Source organism: Chelonia mydas, chromosome 17 (genome assembly GCF_015237465.2).
Source record: "Chelonia mydas isolate rCheMyd1 chromosome 17, rCheMyd1.pri.v2, whole genome shotgun sequence".
Lineage (NCBI taxonomy): Eukaryota > Metazoa > Chordata > Testudines > Cheloniidae > Chelonia > Chelonia mydas.
In genome coordinates this window covers 24529267-24549650 of record NC_051257.2, presented here as the reverse complement: position 1 = coordinate 24549650, position 20384 = coordinate 24529267, and the positions used below count along the sequence as shown (strand labels likewise).

At 62.1% G+C, this 20384-nt stretch overlaps 1 protein-coding gene across 3 annotated transcripts in view; it reads left to right on the top strand.

The window, feature by feature from the left end:
- STX1A (syntaxin 1A) overlaps positions 1 to 20383 on the top strand; it is a 329962-nt gene extending 309579 nt beyond the window's left edge. For 2 of the 3 annotated variants that reach the window (XM_037880295.2, XM_043531075.1), the window contains exons 7-10: positions 5484 to 5557; positions 9890 to 10027; positions 15401 to 15511; positions 17616 to 20383. In XM_037880295.2, the coding sequence (XP_037736223.1) occupies positions 5484 to 5557; positions 9890 to 10027; positions 15401 to 15511; positions 17616 to 17693 (401 nt within the window). In that variant the 3' untranslated portion in view covers positions 17694 to 20383. Of the gene's footprint in view, positions 1 to 5483; positions 5558 to 9889; positions 10028 to 15183; positions 15277 to 15400; positions 15512 to 17615 lie in introns of all 3 variants that reach the window. The other variant, XR_006286303.1, reaches the window with a different exon arrangement.
- Position 20384: the final 1 nt, after the last annotated feature.

The window sequence follows — 20384 nt, the reverse complement described above, 5'->3', positions numbered from 1 at the left end:
CCATTGTTAACATGCCCCGGTACCTGGCACCCTCTCTGCTGACCTTCCCTGAACCTGTCCGTTAATCAGGAGACTCCCAGGAGTCACTAACCAGTCCTAGCAATCCTGGCCTGTACAGGAGCCTCTTCATGGCACTCTGATTTCATGGGGCCTGCCCAGCCATTGGACTGGGAGAATCCAGTGTACTGGACGTGTAATTAGACATGGCGTGTCTATGAGTAACCTGCAGAGCCATTACTGCATCTCCCTCATGTAGCTGCATGAAAGGGATCTGATGGCGGCTGCCCTGCGGGACAGGGAGGAGACAGTGAGAAAAACCACTTACCCCGAAAGAAACCCTGGGGCCGGGGTACACAGCGAGCCAGAGGGATGTGTGCTGGGGCACAGGAGCGTATCTGTTAATTTCACAGCAATGTGCAGCTGAGCGGGCAGAATACTTTGGCCTAGACGTGCTCAGCACAGGGCCTCCTGATAGCAAGGGCAGTCGCTGAGGAGATTCAATGTCCAGCCCAGCTCCTTCACAGGGTGGGGCGGAGTAGCTGGGTAGAGCAGAGCAGAGCTAACTGCAGGCCCATCCTCCTGCCGCTTCTGCGGTTAAAGCTCACTCGCTACGGAGCCATGCTGGACGGCTATCTCCATCGGGAGCACAGAGGGACTCAGTGTGTTAGCCCTTCCCCAGCGCCTGGCCAAACAGGGACATCAGCACTGCAAACACTTGGCTCAGAAGGGAAGACAATGGCAGCAGGAAACTGCAGCACTCCCTTGGCTTCTCTCCCAGGTTACCTGCCAAGCTGCTGCCTCCCTCCTTCCTCAGAACCCGGGAGAGTCCTCGGAAAGGTCAGAAGGAAACTGAGTAACCAAGGGTGGCCTCTGAAGTGCGGATGGTGCAGACGTGTGGAGGCCCAGCCCCTAGGGCAGGTGTGGATTGGGTCTGTCCGACACCAGCCGGCGTAGGCACTTGGATACCAAGGCGGTGGCTGTGGGCTAAATACCCAGCTAGCTATAAATGTTACCTTTCCAGCATGTGCTAGGCCCTTTTCCGGCAGCATTGCCCCCTGGGGCTCTGGGAGACCATCCTGCTGAAATGACATCTCATAGACTCATAGACTTGAAGGTCAAAAGGGACCATTATGATCATCTAGGCCAGGGGTCAGCAACCTTTCAGAAGTGGTGTGCCGCGTCTTCATTTATTCACTTTCATTGAAGGTTTCACGTGCCAGTCATACATTTGAACGTTTTTAGAAGGTCTCTCTCTATAAGTCTATATATTCTATAACTAAACTATTGTCATATGTAAAGTAAACAAGGATTTCAAAATGTTTAAGAAGCTTCATTTAAAATTAAATTAAAATGCTGATCTTACGCCACCGGCCCGCTCAGCCCGCTCGCTGCCAGCCTGGGGTTCCGGTCACCTAGGCCTGCAGCAGGCTGAGCGGGGCCTGCGGCCGGGACCCCGGCTGGCAAGGGGCAGGCAGCCAGAACCCCAGACCGGCAGTGGGCTGAGCAGGACCGGCGGCCGGGACCCCAGACCGGCAGTGGGCTGAGCAGGACCGGCGGCCGGGACCCCAGACCGGCAGCGGGCTGAGCAGGACCGGCGGCCGGGACCCCAGACCGGCAGCGGGCTGAGCAGGACCGGCGGCCGGGACCCCAGACAGCAGTGGGCTAAGCGGTTCAGCCCGCTGCCACTCAGCCCGCTGCTGGTCTGGGGTTCAGTCCGCCAGCTCCTGCCAGCCAGGGTCCCGGCTGCTGGCCCCGCTCAGCCCGCTGCCGGTCTGGGATCCCGGCCCTGCCCACACAGAGTGGGTACCTACCTTCTCCCTGGTTCTAGCCCATTCTCTTCCTCTCTCTCTGCACTGAGCTGAGGGTGCGAGTGCACTGAGCACAGGGCTGGGGGTGAAGGAGCAGGCTGGGGGTTGGGGTGCAGGGTCTGGCCAGGAGCTAGAATGAGGGAGGGGGCTCAGGGTTGGGGCAAGAGGTTTGGGTGTGGAGTGCTTACCTGGGCAGCTCCCATTTGGTGCGAGGGGTGCAGGTGGGAATGTTGGAAGGTGCAGGAGCTCCTGTTTGGTGCTCAGGGTGGGGGTGGAAATGTGGGGGGTGCAGGAGTCAGGGCGTGGGGGGGGGCTGGGTATGCGTGGGGGGTACTGGAGTCAGGGCTGGGGTTGTGGGGGGGTGCAGGGATCAGGGCAGAGGGCTGGGGTGTGTGGCGGGGTGCAGGGGTCAGGGCAGGGGGCTGGGGTGTGCGGGGGGATGTAAGGTGCAGGGATCAGGGCAGAGGGCTGGGGTGTGGGCGGGATGTAAGGGTCAGGGCAGAGGGCTGGGAGGGTGGGCAGGGGTCACGGCAGGGGGCTGGAGGGGATATGCCCTGATTCCACCCCCCTTCCCCAAGGCCCCGTCCCCACCTCGTCTCCGCCTCCTCCCCGGAGCAGCGAGTGCCCGGTGCTCCGCTTCTCCCTCTCCCGCACAAGGGCCATCAGCTGATCGGGGGCAGGGAGGGAGAGGGGGAGGGGCAGGCACCCAGCGGGGCGGGGGAAGAGGCGGGGGAGAGGGGGAGGGGCAGGCACCCAGCGGGGTGGGGGAAGAGGCGGGGGAGAGGGGGAGGGGAGGAGGGGCAGGCACCCAGCAGGGGGGGGGAAGAGGCGGGGGAGAGGGGGAGGGGAGGAGGGGCAGGCACCCAGCGGGGCGGGGGAAGAGGCGGGGCAGGGGGGAGAGGGGGAGGGGCAGGCACCCAGCAGGGTGGGGGAAGAGGCGGGGGAGGGGGGAGAGGGGGAGGGGCAGGCACCCAGCGGGGCGGGGGAAGAGGCGGGGGAGGGGGGAGAGGGGGAGGGGCAGGCACCCAGCGGGGCGGGAAAGAGGCGGGGGAGGGGGGAGAGGGGGAGGGGCAGGCACCCAGCGGGGCGGGGAAGAGGCGGGGGAGAGGGGGAGGGGCTGATAAAATGCTGACGGAGCAGTTTGTTGCGGGGTGATGTGCGGCTGCGTTACGGAGGGTTACTGCACAGCGTGGAAAGCCTGCTCCTCCCGCGCCTGCCTGAGCCGTGTGGTGAGCTAAAAGTCAGGGGATGGGGGCCAGGATTTCAGATTTAGTCATGACATGAATGGGAAGTTTGATACAGCATGGCCAGAGGGCAGCAGGAGGGTGATCGAGGGGAGATATGTAAGCCCCAGGATGAGGAGAGCCTTATTCCCTGTAGAGGGAAGAGAGGTTGCTATAGATTAATTAGAGCACCTGAAGCCAGTCACCTGATAAAACCCCCCTGCTTCAATCAGACAGCTGGAGGAGTTGAAGCAGAGGGGTTTGGTGTTGGAGCAAAGAGCAGTTTGGAGGGAACCAGAGGAGCGTTTGGAGAAGTGCTGTGGTGGGCCAGAAGACAAAGACCCTAGGTAAAGGGAAACCCGGCTTGTGCAGAGTGGAGGGACTCCACAGACACAAGGGGTTGGGAGAAACCTGGCCCAAGCAAAGGGAGGGCAAGAAGCCCCACAAGCTAAAGGGCCGGAGAGGGAAGTAGCCCAGGGGAAGGAATTACTAGTTCAAGTGGTTTGCCGTTATCTCTAGGGCCCCTGGGCTTGGACCCGGAGTAGAGGGCAAGCCCAGGTCCCTCCCTCTCCACTCCCCTTCTCTTGGATACTAGTGGGACAGTTATCACCCTAGATCGGGGTGAGAAACAGTGCCCTGAACCCCCCCCCCCCCCAGAAGAGAAAGTGTGGGACCCATCATGGTAGTGCTGGCAATTTGCCACAGAAGCCAGTGGAGTTTGTGGCACCCTCAGTCTGATGTGCCCACCTAGCCCACGTTGCATATGAGCTGGGTACCAGTGGCAGGCTTTGTGTAGCAAGGTACAGTGGGCCGGCCTGGAGGCTGATAGAAAGACCTGTAACTGCAGCCAGCAGCCCTAGGTGTGGGAAGGGCCCAGTCTGGCCAGACAAGGATGGGTGCCAGGGTTTGGGAGGGAGGGAGAGTCTGCTCCAACTCCCTTCTGGCAGCCAGAGACTGTCAGGGGGATCCATGTGTATCAGACACCTGAGCAGGGTGAGGGGCTGTGACATCCCAGCACTGCCTACCCCTGCGCGTTTGGACGCCCCATCCCGGCCTTTGCTACCGGGCTTTGGCTAGCAAGGTGAGCGCTCTAGCTGCTAGGTCTGTGTGTGTCTTGTGCAAGGTGGGAATGAGCAGGGGACACGGTGGGGGGCACAACGAGGAGATGTTGGAAAAGGAAAGTCAGTGAGGGAGGGAGAAGGCACAGGGTGAGAAAGAAGGGTGGGGAGAGGGGAGGTGGAAAAGGGATGAAGGCAATGCAGGGAAACCACCCCATGCGTGGTCCAGTCTGCTGGGCAGAAAGGGACTGAGTGTGTGTGCCTGGCCCTTGTATTCCTTGAAAAGGTGGGGGCCGTGCAGGTATTTCCCCTAGGTGTGGGGTGCATTGAGCAAGCTGGAGGGAAAGGGTGCTACTTGCCCTGTGTCCTGGCCCCCAGCACTCTGTAAACCAGAGAAGCCTGTGTCAGCTGCCAGCAGCCCCAGTGGATTGCCAGGGCAGAGGACCGTGACAGCCCCACCCCGAGCTCCCCACAGCAGCCAGGACGGGGGCTGACATTGTAGCTACAGGAGGATCCTGCTTTCCTCTGACACTGGGATGGTCCCCCCCCATGATGTAGCTCAAAGCAGCCGCCCTGGGCTTATGAACCCACTGCTCAGGACACTTGCTGTGCCAAGGAGCTTGGCCCTGGCAGTCCATGAGCGTAATTCCCCTTTGTGCAGTGTCACCAGAGCCCTCCCAGGAGCCAGAGGAGGGGGCAGTTACAGTGGGGTGACCATGGGGGCAGGAGAGCTCAGTGAGGACCAGAAGCTTGGTGTCACTCCACCTCAGAGATGACAGTGACGCTGAGGGGATGTGGTGGATTTGCTCCTTTTATCTGGACGTGTGACTGGGCCCAGTCTGTGCCATGGTGATGGGCACCACAGATACACACAGCATCCAGCAAACCCTGGCTAGGCCCAGTCTATGGACACTGCCAGCGAGCTTGGCTGCGTCAGGACTTCCCCTTCCTCTGGCTGACGTTGCACAGGGGGAGTGGGAGCTGCTGTGCTCTGACCGATCCACACAAGTGTTAACACCAGCGGGCTAGCAGGGTGTGGCAGATCCCAGCTCCCACGGCAACTGGGAGAGTGTTGTCCACTGGCCAAGACGGTGACTCACATGCAATGGGTGGAGCTCCCTGCACCATTATACATAAGGGGTCTTGGCCACCAGGCCAGCCAGTGATAGGGGAGCTGTTCTCAAGAGCTCCTTGGAGGTCTTGGCTGGCTTTGCCTTCCAGCAGACCCTGTGCTTCACGGGCTGGAGCGCGTCCTGTCTGCTCTGCCGACGCAAAGCAGATCTGGCCTGTAGTGTTTGTATGTATGCTCCACAGCTGTGTGGAGCTGGGCAGGGGCTTCTGGGAGATCCCAAGCTATCCTCCACCTGATTATTGCCATTCTGTGTTCATTGCAGCTGGCAGGACCACAACCAGCGAAGAGCTGGAAGACATGCTGGAGAGCGGGAATCCAGCCATCTTCTCCTCTGGGGTAAGTGCTCGGTGACTTCTCCCTCTCAAACCCAAGCTTAAACCTCAGCCTTCAGTTTAGCTAGGAGGATGGTTCTGACAACAGCACCCAGCCTGCTGAGTGTGTGCACCAGGCCCTGCCCACCCTGTGCAGCCGGCTGGACCCCATTCACTGGCCGGGGTTGCTGTCAGCGTGGTTGGATTGTATCTGCAGCAGCTTTCTTCACAGCATGAGCACGTTGCAAGGGAGCTGCTGAGTCTGCACCCACTGCACTGCCTAACTCCGCGTGTTATCAGAGCATGCAGGGAAAATCCGGGCATCTCTGCCATAGTACTGCAGCAGGGACAAGGTGCCAGGGAACGCGCCCCCCCAGCAGCATGTGGGGCAATGCACACCAGGGTGACCTACTGCACCCAGACTGGGAGGAAGGGGCACTGGCTAGCTAAGGCATGGTTGGCAGGTCCTGTCTGCCCTGTAGCACCAGCATTACAACCAGGGAGACAGCCCTGTGTTAGCCCAGGCTTCTAGCAGTGATGAAATGGCCGCCAAGTATTAACCTGCCTGCAGCAGGTGTGCAGAGCACATCCTGCCTCCCATCTGCCCCTCCATGCCCACGCACCACTCCAAGCCTCGTTGCAGCAGCATCTTCCCAGCCTTGAACTCATGGCCATGTCTATGCAGGCACTACGTGCTGCTCTGCTTGTTACGGCTGGCCAGTGTTGCCCCAGCTGGCCATGCTTTCCTTAATAATACGCTCCAGCACTGCCTTCCTTGTGCGCCCACCACAAACCAGCCCCCCGGGCGCAGTGGAGGAAGTCTGATTGATTGATTGATTGATTTTTCCCCCTTTGTCCCTCCCTGCTGCTGCGGTATTTCTCTGGCACCTGGGCAGAGGCAGCTAGCAAAGCCTACCCTCCCGCTCGTCCCCCCAACTGCTCCTAGGCCCCCGGAAAGCTCTCCAGACCTGCAAGTAGCTGGGCATCCTGGAAGCAATGACTGACCAACGCTCCCGTAAATCGCATGAGCCAGCCCCTTGATCTGTGCTGCTGCTCCAGGCCCTGGGAGTCACTTGACGCCTACTGAGAAGTCAGGGTTTAAGATACTGGCGTGGATTTTCTCTGCAGCTCCCACATGGAGCCCAGGGATGCAAATATCGCTGAGGAGAGCCCTGGATTTACACTCCCCATGTGCAAGCAATTGATGCCAGCACTGACTGTTCTGGTCCCTGGCATAGGATCAGCACCGGGAAAGCACTCCCTCCACAGTCTCTCTGGCTCCAGCCCTGCTGGGTCACTAGATAGCAACTTACAGTCCCGTCATTGTTACTACTGCCCCACTTCAGTCCCGCTAGCAGCCAGCATCCCGAGCTGCTAGAGCTGCAGCTCCTTGCTCTGCATTGTCTGGAAGCTAGGATTCAGGGGGCAGGAAATTGAAACAGCCAAGCCACAAGCAAAGTGAGGGAAAAGGCAAGTGTTGGGCCAGAAGGACGTGATTTCAGAGTTCGCCATCTCACCCCCTGCTCAGACTAGAGACAGAGGCAATTCACCAGTGGACACTCCCCAGCTGCATCAGGCAGGGGCTTCATGAGACCATAGACCAGAGGTGGGCAAACGATGGGCCACATCCGGCCCAGGGGACCCTCCTGCCCGGCCCCTGAGCTCCTGGCCTGGGAGGCTAGTCTCCAGCCCCTCCCCTGCTATTCCCCCTCCCGCACGGCCTCAGCTCACTGCGCCGTGCTCTGACACGGCGCTCTGCGCTGCGCAGTGTGTGGCTGGCTCCAGTGGGGCAGCACGGCTGTAGCACCGCCAGCCACCAGTGCTCCAGGCAGCACGGTAAGAGGGCAGGGGAGGTTGGATTGAGGGCAGAGGGGTGGATAGGGGTCGGGGTGGTCAGGGAATAGTCAGGAAGCAGTGGGGGTTGGATGGGGTAGCAGGGGGCAGTCAGGGGACAGGGAGAAGGGGTGGTTGGATGGGGCAGGGATCCTGGGGGGGGCAGGGGGCCGTGAAGCAGGCCGGGGAGCGGATAGGGGGCAGGGCTGTTCCACGCCTGGCTGTTTGGGGGGGCACAGGCTCCCCTAGCTGGCCCTCCATACAACTTCCAAAACCCAATTTAGCCCTCTGGCCAAAAAGTTTGCCCGCCCTTGCTAGAGACCTTAAACTCTCTCGGTTTCTATGGTCCAGCCGTGCTTTCAAAGGCTAATCCCAGGCTGAGCCTGCAAAATCCCTCTTAACTGCCCGTGCTGCACAGGGTGAGAAAACGCAGCAGCCGCCCAGACCTCGTCCAGTGAGCGATGGCCGTGAAGAGAGGCAGGAAAAGCACCCTGGGGAGCAGAGCCTCTTGCACGTGCATTGCCCCCCAAGGCGGGGGTCGCCCTGCTCCAGCCAGCGGAGGTCAGGGCCCGCACCCTGCCCGGGTGTAGGCATGGACCGTGGGGCTGCGCTGAGTGGGCCTGCGCTATAAAGGGCTTGGACTGGCAGTGCCCTGTGGCCTCCGTTAGCCCCGGGCAGGATTGAAGCACCAGCAGTGGCAAGGCTCTGGTGCAGGACTGAGGGAGGGCGGAGAGACCAGCACACTCCTGGGCCTCCTTGCCAAGCCGGCCTGGAGCCAGGGCTCTAGAGGGGCCCAAGCTCTTGCCCTGAGACCCCCCATCATTTGACACAGACACTGAGCAGCATTAGAAGAGGACAGCTTCCAGCCACTGCTAGTCTGGGCTGCCCTTGGCCTGGAGGGGAAAGGCTCCAGCGCTGGATCCCAGAGCCAAGCAGGCCTCTGGCTAACCAGAGCCAAGGCGGCTGCATGGCAGAATACCCCATTTCCCAGCTGAGCTGCACCCCTAGAGTGGGCAGGTCCATGCACTTCAGCAGGGCACTTCCCTGGGTGCTCCCTGCTCTGTGTGGCATGGGATGCCGTGTCAGCAGAAACTCCCAGACCTCTCACCCAGCCCGTGAGGCAGGCAGGGATACCAGGGGATGTGCCCAGCCTGGAGGAGGCCTGCTGGCCCCAACGCTCTCCTAGCTATTCTCAGACAGGTGCATTCACACAGACAGGCTGGCATGGTTCTACACCCCACATACCATCCACGAGCAGCCACTGGGAGGAAGCCCCAAGTCTTCAGCTCCCCGCAGGGAAAGGATTGGGAGCTGCACTCTGAGCAGGGGCAGAGGGGGTCAGTCTCTCTCATGGGAGCAGCTTGAGAGCCTCGGGGGGGAGGGAGTGCATCCAGCTGCATGCTGCAGGACAGCGTCACAAAATCCCAGCATAGCACACGGCCCTGGCCCCACAAGGACACCTACTTGTGTCTGGTTGTGGGAGCCAACTCCAGCCCTGGCCATCCACATGCCCTAGGCTACATGTGATCTCTGGGCACAGTCACTGCTGTAACACCTGAATGCAGATAGTACCTGTGAGACTCACCCCACGGCACCTCCTGCTGGTCATCCAGGGAATTAGCATTTCCAGCCTCTGGAGCACCCTCTGCAGGCTGGTGTCCCACTTGCTGCTGGGCCCCCCAAGTCCCTCCCAGACCCCAATGCCGCTTTTACACCAGGGTCCTGCCCTCTGGCAATACCCCCACATATCTGGGTCTACCCTCCCCAGGGAACCCCCAACCCCCTAGCCCCACCTCACCTCAGTATATGGCTACGGCCAGTCACCACCTAGCCCGCATTCACTGGGGCAGGCTGCAGTGTACAAGCCGCTCATCACAGGCAAGGGGGGTTTGGACCTGCTGCCTCCGCCTACCCTTGGGCTGCCCCCTGCAACCCCAGTACCCTGTTTTAGGCCGTCTGCCAGGCCTGCAGCCTGGGGCTTTTCGAGCCTGGAGCCTCCCAGCTCTTCTGGCCTTCCCCAGCCCAGCTTCACCTCATGTGCCCTGGTACACTCCCCAGCAGCCAGGCCCATCTCTCTCCACAGCTAGAGGAGACTCTTGCTGAGTGTCTGGCTCCCAGCCCTTTTATAAGGGCCAGCTGTGGTCTGTTTGGGGCATGGCCCCAGCTGTGCCTACTTCCCCAGTCAGCCTGGAAGCTACTTGCTCCCCAGCCACAGCCCTCTCCTGGGCTGTTTTAAGTCCCTCTGGGCAGGAGCGGGTGACCACCCTGCTACCCCCCCCCCCCCCAAAAAAAAAAAAAACAAAAACCCTGACCCCTGGGGATAGGGGGAGTCTTGGCCCTAGTACCCAACCCTAGTGTCTCTGCACCTGCCTTTGCAGCTTGACAGACCTTTAGAAAACATGGCTAAGGAACCTCCTTAGGCTAGTGCCCTGGGAATGGTGCATGGTGCCTGCACCCAGGAGGGCACTCCCTGCTCGCTGAGCTACCCACCAGGAATGGTCCCCGTCTCTTGTTCTCCTGGCAGATCATCATGGATTCCAACATCACCAAGCAGGCGCTGAATGAGATCGAGACACGCCACAGCGAGATCATCAAGCTAGAGAACAGCATCCGGGAGCTGCATGACATGTTCATGGACATGGCCATGCTGGTGGAGAGCCAGGTCGGTGGGGACAGGGGACATGCCCGCTCCATGCTGCTTGGTGCTGCAGCTTCTGCTGGGCCCTAGGACACCTGCCAGGTGCAGCAGCAGAGACAGATCCTGTCTGCTCCAAGGGAGGGCACTGGGGCCATGTGCACAACTCTCCTCCCTGCTTTGATCTGGACCCATGCACCCTGGCAGGGAGTACGTGCCCCACGTCTAGCCCTGCTGCAATCGGGCACCTGCCACTGACTTCTGCAGAGGCTCAGCTTCTGCCCAAGGGCTGGAATTGGTCCCTTCTCTTCCGGGTGGCCATGTGGTCATTTTCTGGGGGCACAGGAGAGTTGATGCTGGCACCCCCTCCACCACTGTCCGAATGATCCGTGTGCTAGCAGGTCCCAGCAGGGCCCTGGGGGCTGCGAGGCAGGGGAGAGGGTGTAGAAGAGGGGAATGGGAGGACCTTAGAATCATAGAATATCAGGGTTGGAAGGGACCTCAGGAGGTCATCTAGTCCAACCCCCTGCTCAAAGCAGGACCAATCCCCAGTTTTTGCCCCAGATCCCTAAATGGGCTCCTCAAGGATTGAACTCACAACCCTGGGTTTAGCAGGCCAATGCCCAAACCACTGAGCTATCCGTCCCTCCTTGGGGCACCAGATGCTGTATGTGGGCAGGGAGGTGGTAACCTCACAGAAGGATCCAGGAACCTTCTGTAAATGGGTTTCTGACCCCATGGCTCTGGGCCCCAGGCTGGGCCCTGGGAACCCAGAGGGAGGTGACCACGGGGATAGGCCCCAGAGCATGCCCTCCTACAGGGGCTCACACTGCGCTCTCTGGGGCGGCAGGCAAACAAGCCCAGCCAGCTTCCTCGGGCAGTGAGCATGTAGCGCTAGGCCTGGGCTTCCTGGCAGAGCCCTGTGAACCCGGCGTGCTCTCGTGGGCCCCTTCCTGACCCCTCTTTTTGCCTGACATGCTGCCACCATCCCTTGGATGAGCGTGTCTCAGCCAGCAGGTAAAGTGCATGCCCTGGTGTGGGCCAGACATCTGCATGCTCTCGTCTGCATGGCCTGTGCTTCCCGCATGTGCGTGTGATGCTCCCCAGCCCAGGGATCAGTAGTGAGGAGGGGCAGGGTCCCGGGAACGCTGGGCACCAGTCGCTCCAGCTCCCCTGGGACTGCAGCGCATGGGTCCATGGAGGCGGTGGAGAGTGAGGCTGGTCTGTCTGTGCACTTCAGTGTGGGTGGCAGGTGCCATTGCAGCCAGGCAGCTCCTGGAGAGAAAACCCCCAGAGAAGGAGCCTGGCCCCAGAGCCATGGAGCTGCAGGGCACTGGCCCCTTGGCAGCCTGCTCAGCCCTCCCTAGCTGTGTGGAACGTCTCAGAACTAGCAACCCGTGGGCTGCGAGCCGGCCCCCCAGCACACCAGGGGCCTGCCTCTGCCTCTGGAGATGTTCCAGCGAGCCCCTTCTGCACTCCTCGCCGGCTGGCTCAGGGCTCTGACGGCGCGGGCGGCTAGTTCCGTCTCTGCCCTGCTGGCCCCTAGGGAGCCCCTCGCGGAGTGTGGGCTGTGCCCAGTCTGAGACGGCATGTGGGGGGACACGGCTCCATGCAGAGGGCTGGGCCTGGAGAGCAGCAGCCTTCTGCCCCCTGCTGGCACTGGCAGGCCTTGCAGGATCCAGGCTGACCCACTCCCTTGTTCCGGGCGAGCATCACATGGTGCTGAGCTCTCCCTGCTTTGGTTGGGCATCAGGTCTGAGGGCAGAGCTGCCCCAAGCACCTGGGGCCAGTTCCCAGCCATGTCCCCCACCCAGCGGGACCCCGCCCAGCTGGCACTGCCTTGGGCGTGTTACACCTGCCCCGGAGAGCAGCCAGGCCTCCAACGGGCTGCAGCTCACCCCGGCGGCACTGCCACCCACAGCCATGGCTGTGCAAGCCAGGCACTTAAAATGAAGTGATGCCCTTATACCAAAGCGTGGCCGTGGGTGTCTCGGGGGAGGTCCCAGCCCCCCACCACCCCAGTTGCGGGACTCTCCTGGATCTCCCACACGCTGGAGGTCTGGCCCGCTGGGCTCCTGACACCGCTCGGCGGCACAGCATTGAGGGCGCTCTATTGCCACACGAGGCCTGGCACACACCCCCGTTGCTGAGGCTGCCTGCAGCATGCTCCATACGCTGTCACTGCCTGGGGTGATGCCTTCTCAGTTACGACTCCTGTCCCCAGCTGGGGAAACCAAGGCAAGGAGGAGATGAGTGGCTCGCCCAAGTGGAATGCAGGGCTTTTGGCTCCCTGGTCTTGCTGGACCTCTAGTCATGCTGCCCCCCTTCGCTCTCTGATTGCCCCGCAGGTCACCCTGAGGGCAACTGGGGCGCGGGGAGCATTCCCAGCTCTTGGGATACGGGACACGTCTGGCTCTTGAATGGGACCAGTCCTGCCCCACATCCCATTGTGGGATGCCCTTGCCCCCTCGGTACCTGACCTCAGGCAGAGGGGTAGCTGTTGGCCCATTGGGATGGGGTGTTCCAGTGTATGATGGGGGGCTGGAGGGCTGGGACGGGGCTGGCATGGTGAGAAGACAGGGAGGAGGGTATCCAGTGCTGGGGGGCAGAGGGGATGGCTTGGTGGGGAGGCAGGGAGGGGGGTATTCAGTGCTGGGGGGCTGACATGTTGGTAGTTGGGAAGGAAGAGAGGGGGGTATCCAGTAGTGGGGTGGGGGCTGAGGAGCTGGAATGCGGCAGGCATCGGGGGAGGGGGTTGGGGAAAGGGGTATCCAGTGCTGAGGGGCTGGTGTGGTTGGGAGGCTGGGGGGTATCCAGTGCTGGGGGTCAGAGGAGCTGGCGTGGTAGGGAGGGGGATATCCAGTGCTGGGGGGGCTGATAGGTTGGTAGGTGGGAAGGCAGGGGATGGGGTGGGCATGGAGGTAGAATGGAGGGGGGTATCCAGTGCGGGGGGGGGCGGGGCTCGCTTGGACTGGCACGGTGGGCGGGGCAGGTAAGGGGGGTAACCTGTGCTGGGCGGGACTGAGGAGCTGGGATGGGGCTCATGTGGTGGGAAGACAGGGAGGGGGTTATCCAGTGCCGGGGGTCTGAGGGGCTGGCGTGGTGGGGTGGCAGGCAGGGGAGTGTCCAGTGCTGGTGGGGGATTGAGGGGCTGGGATGGGGCTGGCGTGGTTGGGGGCAGGGGCAGGGAGGGTGGTATCCAGTGCTGAGGGGCTGGCATGGTGGGCAGGCAGGAGGGGGTATCTATTGCTGAGGGGCTGGCGTGGTGGGGTGGGGGGTGTCTAGTGCTGGGGATGTTGAGGGGCAGGGATGGGGGTGGCATGGTGGGCGGGGCAGGGAGTGCAGTATCCAGAGTGTGAAAGGTTTAGGGGAAGTGGCTCAGAAGTGTATTGAACCTACGCCCTGCAGACAGGTGCTGACCCTCTTGCTGTCATTCTCCCTGGTCCTTTCAGCCTGAGCCGTTAAATGGCTTCTGAGAGACTTCGCGTGGGCATGGAGCAGGGACCTTTCTGCTAGCCCTGACTTGGGGCTGCGTGGGGGCCAGGCCGTCCTCTGGTTCCGCGGGCAGGGCCCTGGCTCCAGGGCAGGCTGAGCAATAGCAAAGCCCCTCTGTGCCCTGAGGGATAAGCTTCGGCAGGCGCTTGGTGTCTTGACTCCATGGGGGCGGGGTGGGGGCAGGGAGCACTGGGGCTGCCTGCTGGCTGGGACGCCCTGCTCCTGCCCCACGCACAGCAGGGACAGCAGAGGTGCCCTGCCCTGAGCGAGTCTCTGGCTCCTTCCTCCCTCATGCACGGGTCACTTCTAATAGGACCTGCACCAAAAGCAGGGTAGGAGCCATCCTCCCCATCCAATTCTCTGAGGTTGGCACTGCACACCATATGCCAAGGCCCATGGGCAGGGTGATGGGGCTCTGCAGATGTTGGGAGGGAGGGGGCGGCTCTGAGGATGTAGGAGGGGCTCCCTCTCCCATATAAAACAGCATAGGCCCAAATGAATCCTGGACCAGCTTGTTCAGAGACAAGGAACAGGAGACCAGACAGGCTGGGCTAACACAGGACACTGTAGTACCGCCCCACCGTGCACACACCCATACTCCATACCCCCCACTACACACACCCCGTCCTTCCCCCAGACCCACATTGCACCCCCATTGCAGTCCCCCATCCTGCACCTCCTGCTGTAACTGCTGACGGAGGGCACAGGATTCCCGGCTGGGATCAGCCTGACCCAGGCTGGTTCCCTGTTACAGACAGGAATGGACCTCTGCCATGTCTCTTTTCTACCCTGCCCCACAACTGCCCCCTCCAGGCCCAGCCTTCGCAGCCAGCAGAACCTCTCCCCGTCAGGGCAGGCCACACTCTGCTCTCGGCACCTTGCCAGCCTCATGGCTAAATGTGCCCAGAGCTCCAGTCCCAGAGACTGGGCTGTGGGTTTGCATGGTCCCAGCTGATGGTGCAGAGCACCCCCAGCAGGGGGGTTGGCTCCTTGTGGGTGTGCGTGGGGTGTGTGTGCATGGGGGGGGAGGGGGCGTTATCTGTGCATGGCTGTAGCCTTTGTGTCTGTCTCTCTGTGCGGTGTCTGCTCTATGCAGGCGGGTGGCCATGACTGCTGGGCCCTTCTTTCTTGGTAGAGTTGTGAGTCCTTGGTGACAAATGCCAAAAGTTTCCCTGGTAGTTTACCCTGATGTCCCAAAGCCCTACACCAACGGGCCAGTCCCGGACGGGGAAAGCAACCCCTCCAGCCCACCCATCTGGTCGCTTAGACCAAAGCAGGTGTATCTGCCTACCCCGCTGAGCCACACAGCCAGGAATTGATCAGTCCTCACGCTGGCACTTGGCACAACACGGCCACTTGTCTGCCAAGAGACTGCCTCAGAGCACATCACTTGGGTAACAAACCATCTGGACATCCCATCCCGTGGACTGGCCACCGTAGGTTTCTACAGCTGCCTGGCCACTGGGGGGAGCTGGAGTGTCCAGTGGGGCAAGAAGCTGGGAGTCCAAGGAAGCCAGCAGCTGCAGTGCAGACATCTCCATGCAGCAGCTGGGTCTGGGGACTCCAAAATGGCTTGGGCACTGAAGTCCTTCTCCCCCCAGCCCAGCTCCAGGCCCCCGAGTGAAGGGCAGGGCTCAGCAGGAGGCAGGTCGAGAGACTCTCACACTCTTGCGCTCTTTCCTGTGCAGGGGGAGCCGTGACCCTGGTGGAGCGGGAAGCCCCTGCGTTCACACTGTAGGGTGTAAAATGCACTGCAGATGGTGCAGCATGAGAGCCAGCAGGTAAGGGGAGCAGCTGGGGGCTGGGTGCCTGGAATTCATGTCTGTCTGTCTGTCTGTGTGTCCTCGCTGTCTGTCTGTCTCTGCGTGGTCTCTGGCTTGGCTGGCTGTCTCCCGTGCTGCGCAGGGCGAGATGATTGACCGCATTGAGTACAACGTTGAGCACTCTGTGGACTACGTGGAGCGGGCTGTGTCTGACACCAAAAAGGCTGTTAAGTACCAGAGCAAAGCCAGGCGGGTGAGTAGTGTGTGCGGCGGAGGCCATTCTTGGCCTGCAGCCCCTCTCCGCTCTGCCCAGGGGCTAGGGATGTGCCGCCCACTGCTGGACAGCGCAGGCCAGGGCTCCTGCCATGGGGAGCGACCCATCAGCCCCTTGTCCCAGGGCTCCCCAGGGACCTGCTCCCCATAATCTGGCACGGGGTGCTCCAGCTGCCATGCGGCCAGGCCTGCCTGAATGTGGGCTGGGGAGTGCAGCGCCCCGGGAAGGCAGATGGCGTGGGCTGGGGAGCAGACCCCAGCAGAGCGTCTCGTCAGCAGTTATCGTTATCTCAAGTCATGGGCAGCGCTGAGAGCGGAGAAGGGCTCCAACTGGTGGCAGTCCATGCATCATTGCGCAGAGCGAGAAGGCGTTAGGGACATGCCCACACACTAGGCTGGGCTCAGGAAAGGAGCCAGGCTCCAGGGCTCAGCTCTGAAGAAGGCCTGGCCATGCCGTGACAGCTCCTGGGTAGGGACAATTTCCTTTCCTTCAGAATGGGCTGGAGCAGAGCTGGGTCCAGCCTGTCCGACAGGTCGGGGACTCAAAGCAGAGCCTGGCCAGAGCGCACAGTGGGAGGGGGGCGCCTGGCAGCTCCCAGGGCGAGCTGGCTGGGCATGGCGGGGAGGAGGATGGGCAGCTCCCAGGACACAGCCGGCTGGGCGTGGAGGTGGAGGGGGGGATGCGGCAGCTCACAGGGAGCAGCCGGTTGGGCGGGAAGGGGCGGACGTGGCAGCTGGGCGGGGAGGCTTTCTTAGGCAGAATTGGCTCCGTCCTGCTCCCCACCCGGCTGCCAGGGAGAGCAGCTGAATGAGTGGGGGATGGGGGGAGGCGCAGGGGGAGGACAGGCCCTCCTCCATGCAGGTACCATGGGATGGGGAGGGGTCACTGGGCAAAGGAGACGTGGGGTGGTCACGTGCCCCCACCCTTTAGATTGTGTCCCCCACCCCCAGTATGGGGAGGCACGAGCCGTCTGTGCCGGTGGGGAGTTGGGACTCGCAGCCCAGGCAGGCCTGCGCTGTCTGCAAGTGCCAGAACAAATAGCCCGGTTACACCCCAGCCCTACGGTACCGCTGCCACCAGGGCTGTGGGCTTTGCCCCAGACCAGCTGGGATTTGTCACGGCATCAGAGCATCCGGGGGCTAGTCCAGGCTCCCTGCTCAGGTGGTGGCCACAGGCTGCTGCTCCAGAGCCTCCCGTGCCATGGGGGGGGGTGGTCTTTGGTGACTCACAAGGACCCCGTCTACCTGGAAGCATGAGCAAAAGGAACACCCCAGAGAAGCCCTGGTGAGGTGCTGGGTGGCATTTCTAGTCCCTGGGACAATGTGTCCATCCCTCTCGGGGCAGCTTGGCTCCAGTCCTCATGCCACTGGGCCCCTCAGTGACCTCGCTTGGCCCTGAGCCCTCAGGCCTGAGCAGCCACAGACAGAGGCCAGGTTTGCAGCAACCTAATGAGCAGGGAACGACTCCCACGCTGGGGGGGCAGAATGGGCTGGCTGGGGCTAGGCCTCTCCAAGCCTCAGGGCCACAGGGTGCATTCCCCTTCCCCTTCCCCTTCCCCTTCACGGCAGTGGGGCGAGCAAGGCCCTCCTGAGAGCTACCAAGCAAACGGGCTGAGCCCACCCCCGGTGCTCTGCAGCCTGGGCGCAGTCCAGCGCTGCCCTGCAGGCATTTGCCCAGGGCAATGTATGTGCAAACGGAGCCCGTCTCTGTCCCCCCGTGTGCCTGGCTTCACACTGAGGGAGCCCCCGCTGGGTCAGGAGGGCCCAGGGACCCTGGCTGGCCTGGCACTGACGTGCTCTCCAAGCAGGAGAGAACTTGCAGCAGTTCTGCCCCGGCGGCTGCGTTGTCGGAGGGGGTCTGAGCCCTGGCCCCAGGCTGCAGAACAGGCTCTGTCCAGCTGGCGAGACAGAGGTGCTGGGGGACTCTGCTCTGCGGGCACTGTATCTGGCGGAGCCTGGGTCCCAGGCAGGCACAGCCCTGCGTAGGGCGCTGGGAGGCGAAGGGGGCCGTCCTGGGTGCTGGGGTTTGGACTGTAACCTCTCCCCCTCTCTCCCCTGTCGGTGCTGTGGGGCGGCCTGAGCAGAAGAAGATCATGATCATTATCTGCTGCGTGGTCCTGGGCATCGTCGTTGCCTCCACCTTGGGCGGCATTTTCGGATAGATCTTGCCAAGGCGAAACTTTCTCTGTAGACAATGCGATGGAGCTGCCGAGCTGCCACGGCCCAGCTGCGCCCAAGGGGAGCCAAGCCCTGCAGCCGCCAGGGAGGGGCCCTCCCAGCAGAATTTCAGTTTCTAATGCATGATCGTTTTGTAACACTGTGTGTACGGTGTGGTGCGTCTGTGTGGCGAGGGGGCAGGCGGACAGTATCCGGGGCTGGGACATGGCGGGGAGCTGGACCTGAAGGAGGGCAGAGCATGCATGTGGCACTGAGCCTAGGGCAAGGCAGCTAGCTGGTGCAGAGGGAGCCAGGTTGCCCTCGTGTAGTGAGTCTCCTAGCATGGTGCCAGGTGCAGGACAGCAAGTTGTGCCAATGGCACTGGGCGAGGGAGAGCGAGGGGCAGTGCTGTGTCCCCTGCAGAGCAGAGGAGAGCACTAGCCAGCCAGTTCCCACCCACCTTTGTAGCCTGGCACTGCCAGGGGGTGTTCACTGGCAGTCATAGCTCCTTCTCCCTCTGCTCTGCCAGGGCACTGCTGACAAAGCGCCATACCCCTCAGCCTGCTCCCTGTAGTGCCTCCCTCCCCAGGGCACACCTGGCACTGCACCTGCCCAGCTGCTGCTCCCTGAAGTGCCCCCTCCACCAGCCATACCTGGCACTGCACCTACCCCTGCCTGCTCACCGCAGTGCCCACCTCCACCAGCTGGCCCTGACCTCCCCTCGCTGGCTGTTTGGTGCAAGGCCCAGTCCCTGCTGCTGCCCCTTTCCCTCCCCTCTGGCTGGCTGCACAGGGTTCGTTTCTCTTTGCCGCTGCACTGCTGTGGCTGGAGGGTGTTTTCTGCAAGGCTGGGCTGATGGGGCAGCTGTCCCATGTGGTTGGCTGGGCCCAGTTCCATGGGGGGTGGGGGAATGTTGGGGTAGGGTGGCATGTGCTCTGCTGCACTGCCCCCCGGGCGAGCCTATGACCCTCTTGTGCTGATGCTTCCCAAGTGCTGGTGCAGGTTCCCTGGGGGGGAACTGCACCCCTTTGGAATAGGCCCACGGCATCAGCGTTCCCTGGCATGCTCCATGCCCGTTTGGCATGGGGGAGATGGGCAGTGCCAAGCAGGCAGCTGGCAAGGAGCTTGCTGGCCACTGCATGGGCCTGGAGCCACCTCTAGGGCTGGGCAGGAGGTGTCTGAATTGCCTGTGCCACTCACCCAGGGAAGGGGATGAGGCCAGAGCAGAGGCTCATGTTGTCCTGGGTGTGGGTTGCTGGGCAGCTGTTCCAGGGCTGGGACTCCTGCAGGCAGCTCTCAGCCCTGCCCCAGCCCCCATCACCTGCCCCCACACTCACTGTGGTAAGGGGCACCAGGGCCCTGCACTGCCCTCTGGCTAGCACAGGGGGGTGGAGAGATGCCCAACTGCTTGGTGCTGCCCCAGGGAGGGATCCCGCTGCGGCCTGGCTGCTATTTCCTGCCCCCCTCCCTGCTGGGCATGGCACTCTGAGCACCTGTGGCTGAGCTAGGTGGGATTTCCCAGGCCTGGCTCCCCCGTCACCCCTCCCCTGCGACAGACCCAGGCTCTGTGCCCCAACTGCGCTTGGCTCCCCCAACCCTGCTGTGTCTGGCCAGTTGGGGACGGGCCTGGGCTGCACATGGGAGTCCTGCAGCCGTTCCCCAGGCTGAGGTCCCCACAGAGCAGCCCTGGCACCAGGCTCCTGCGCTGCCAATGGGCAGCTGACGTTCAGTGTTGTAAGCTCCGTCTCTTCCAGCTCCCAAAGGGAGAGTGTTGCGGGGCTGGCTGTCCCTCCCCCATCCAGGGGCACCCCCCTCACCACAGCTGTAATGCAAGAGCCATGCCAGCCCTCTGGCCTTCCTGTGGGGGGTGCCTGACCTCACCCCCAGCTCATCAGCACTGAGCGCTCAAGGGACCAGTTTGCCAAGACACCCCTGGCTTCAGGGCACCACAACCCACGTCCCTAGGGGCTGCAGTGAACGTGTGTGTGGTGGCAGCCTGCACACCTGCTGGAGGGAGCCCACAGTGACAGCCTGGCCCCCTGACCCTTCCCAGCCCTGCAGCTCTGTGAGCCCAGAGACACCTGGGAGCGAGAGCCCACCTGTGCTCGCCTGCCTGGGGTGGGTCTGCGCCAAGGCCCTGTCTGCTCTGCCTGGATCCCCGCAGCGAGTGAGGAGGGCCCTGTGTGTGGCAGGTCAGCAAGCAATAACAGGCTGCCACCATGACAGCTCTTGGTGAGCAAGGACTGGTGGTCACCCTTTCCAAAATGCAGCTGCTGGGGAGGCTGATCAGCTATTTCTTCCTGAAGGCTCCACAGCACCTCTGCAGCCTTTAGGAGCAGGGCTAGAACCCCGGCTGGGGTGAGCCAGACAGCCCTGCCCCACATCCTCAGGTGCAGGCACTCAGCACACCACCCCGCTGCCAGAACAGCTGAGCATGCAGGGGACAGGTACCGTGGGGGATAAGGCACCTGCCAACACATTTGCAAGAAACCAGCAATACAAAGGGGGCAGGTGAAATTGGGGGGACAGCAATACAGCAAGTGGGATTCTGCCAGCTAGGGCTCCCCTCCTAGCAGCTGCTCCGTGGGGAGCTGACATAACCAACCTGTGGGGCTGAGAAGCCTGCAGTAGGCAAGGCAAAGGGCATTCTCTAGGGGTTAGGGGCTATTCTTTCACTGGGGGCAGTGGAGGGAAGG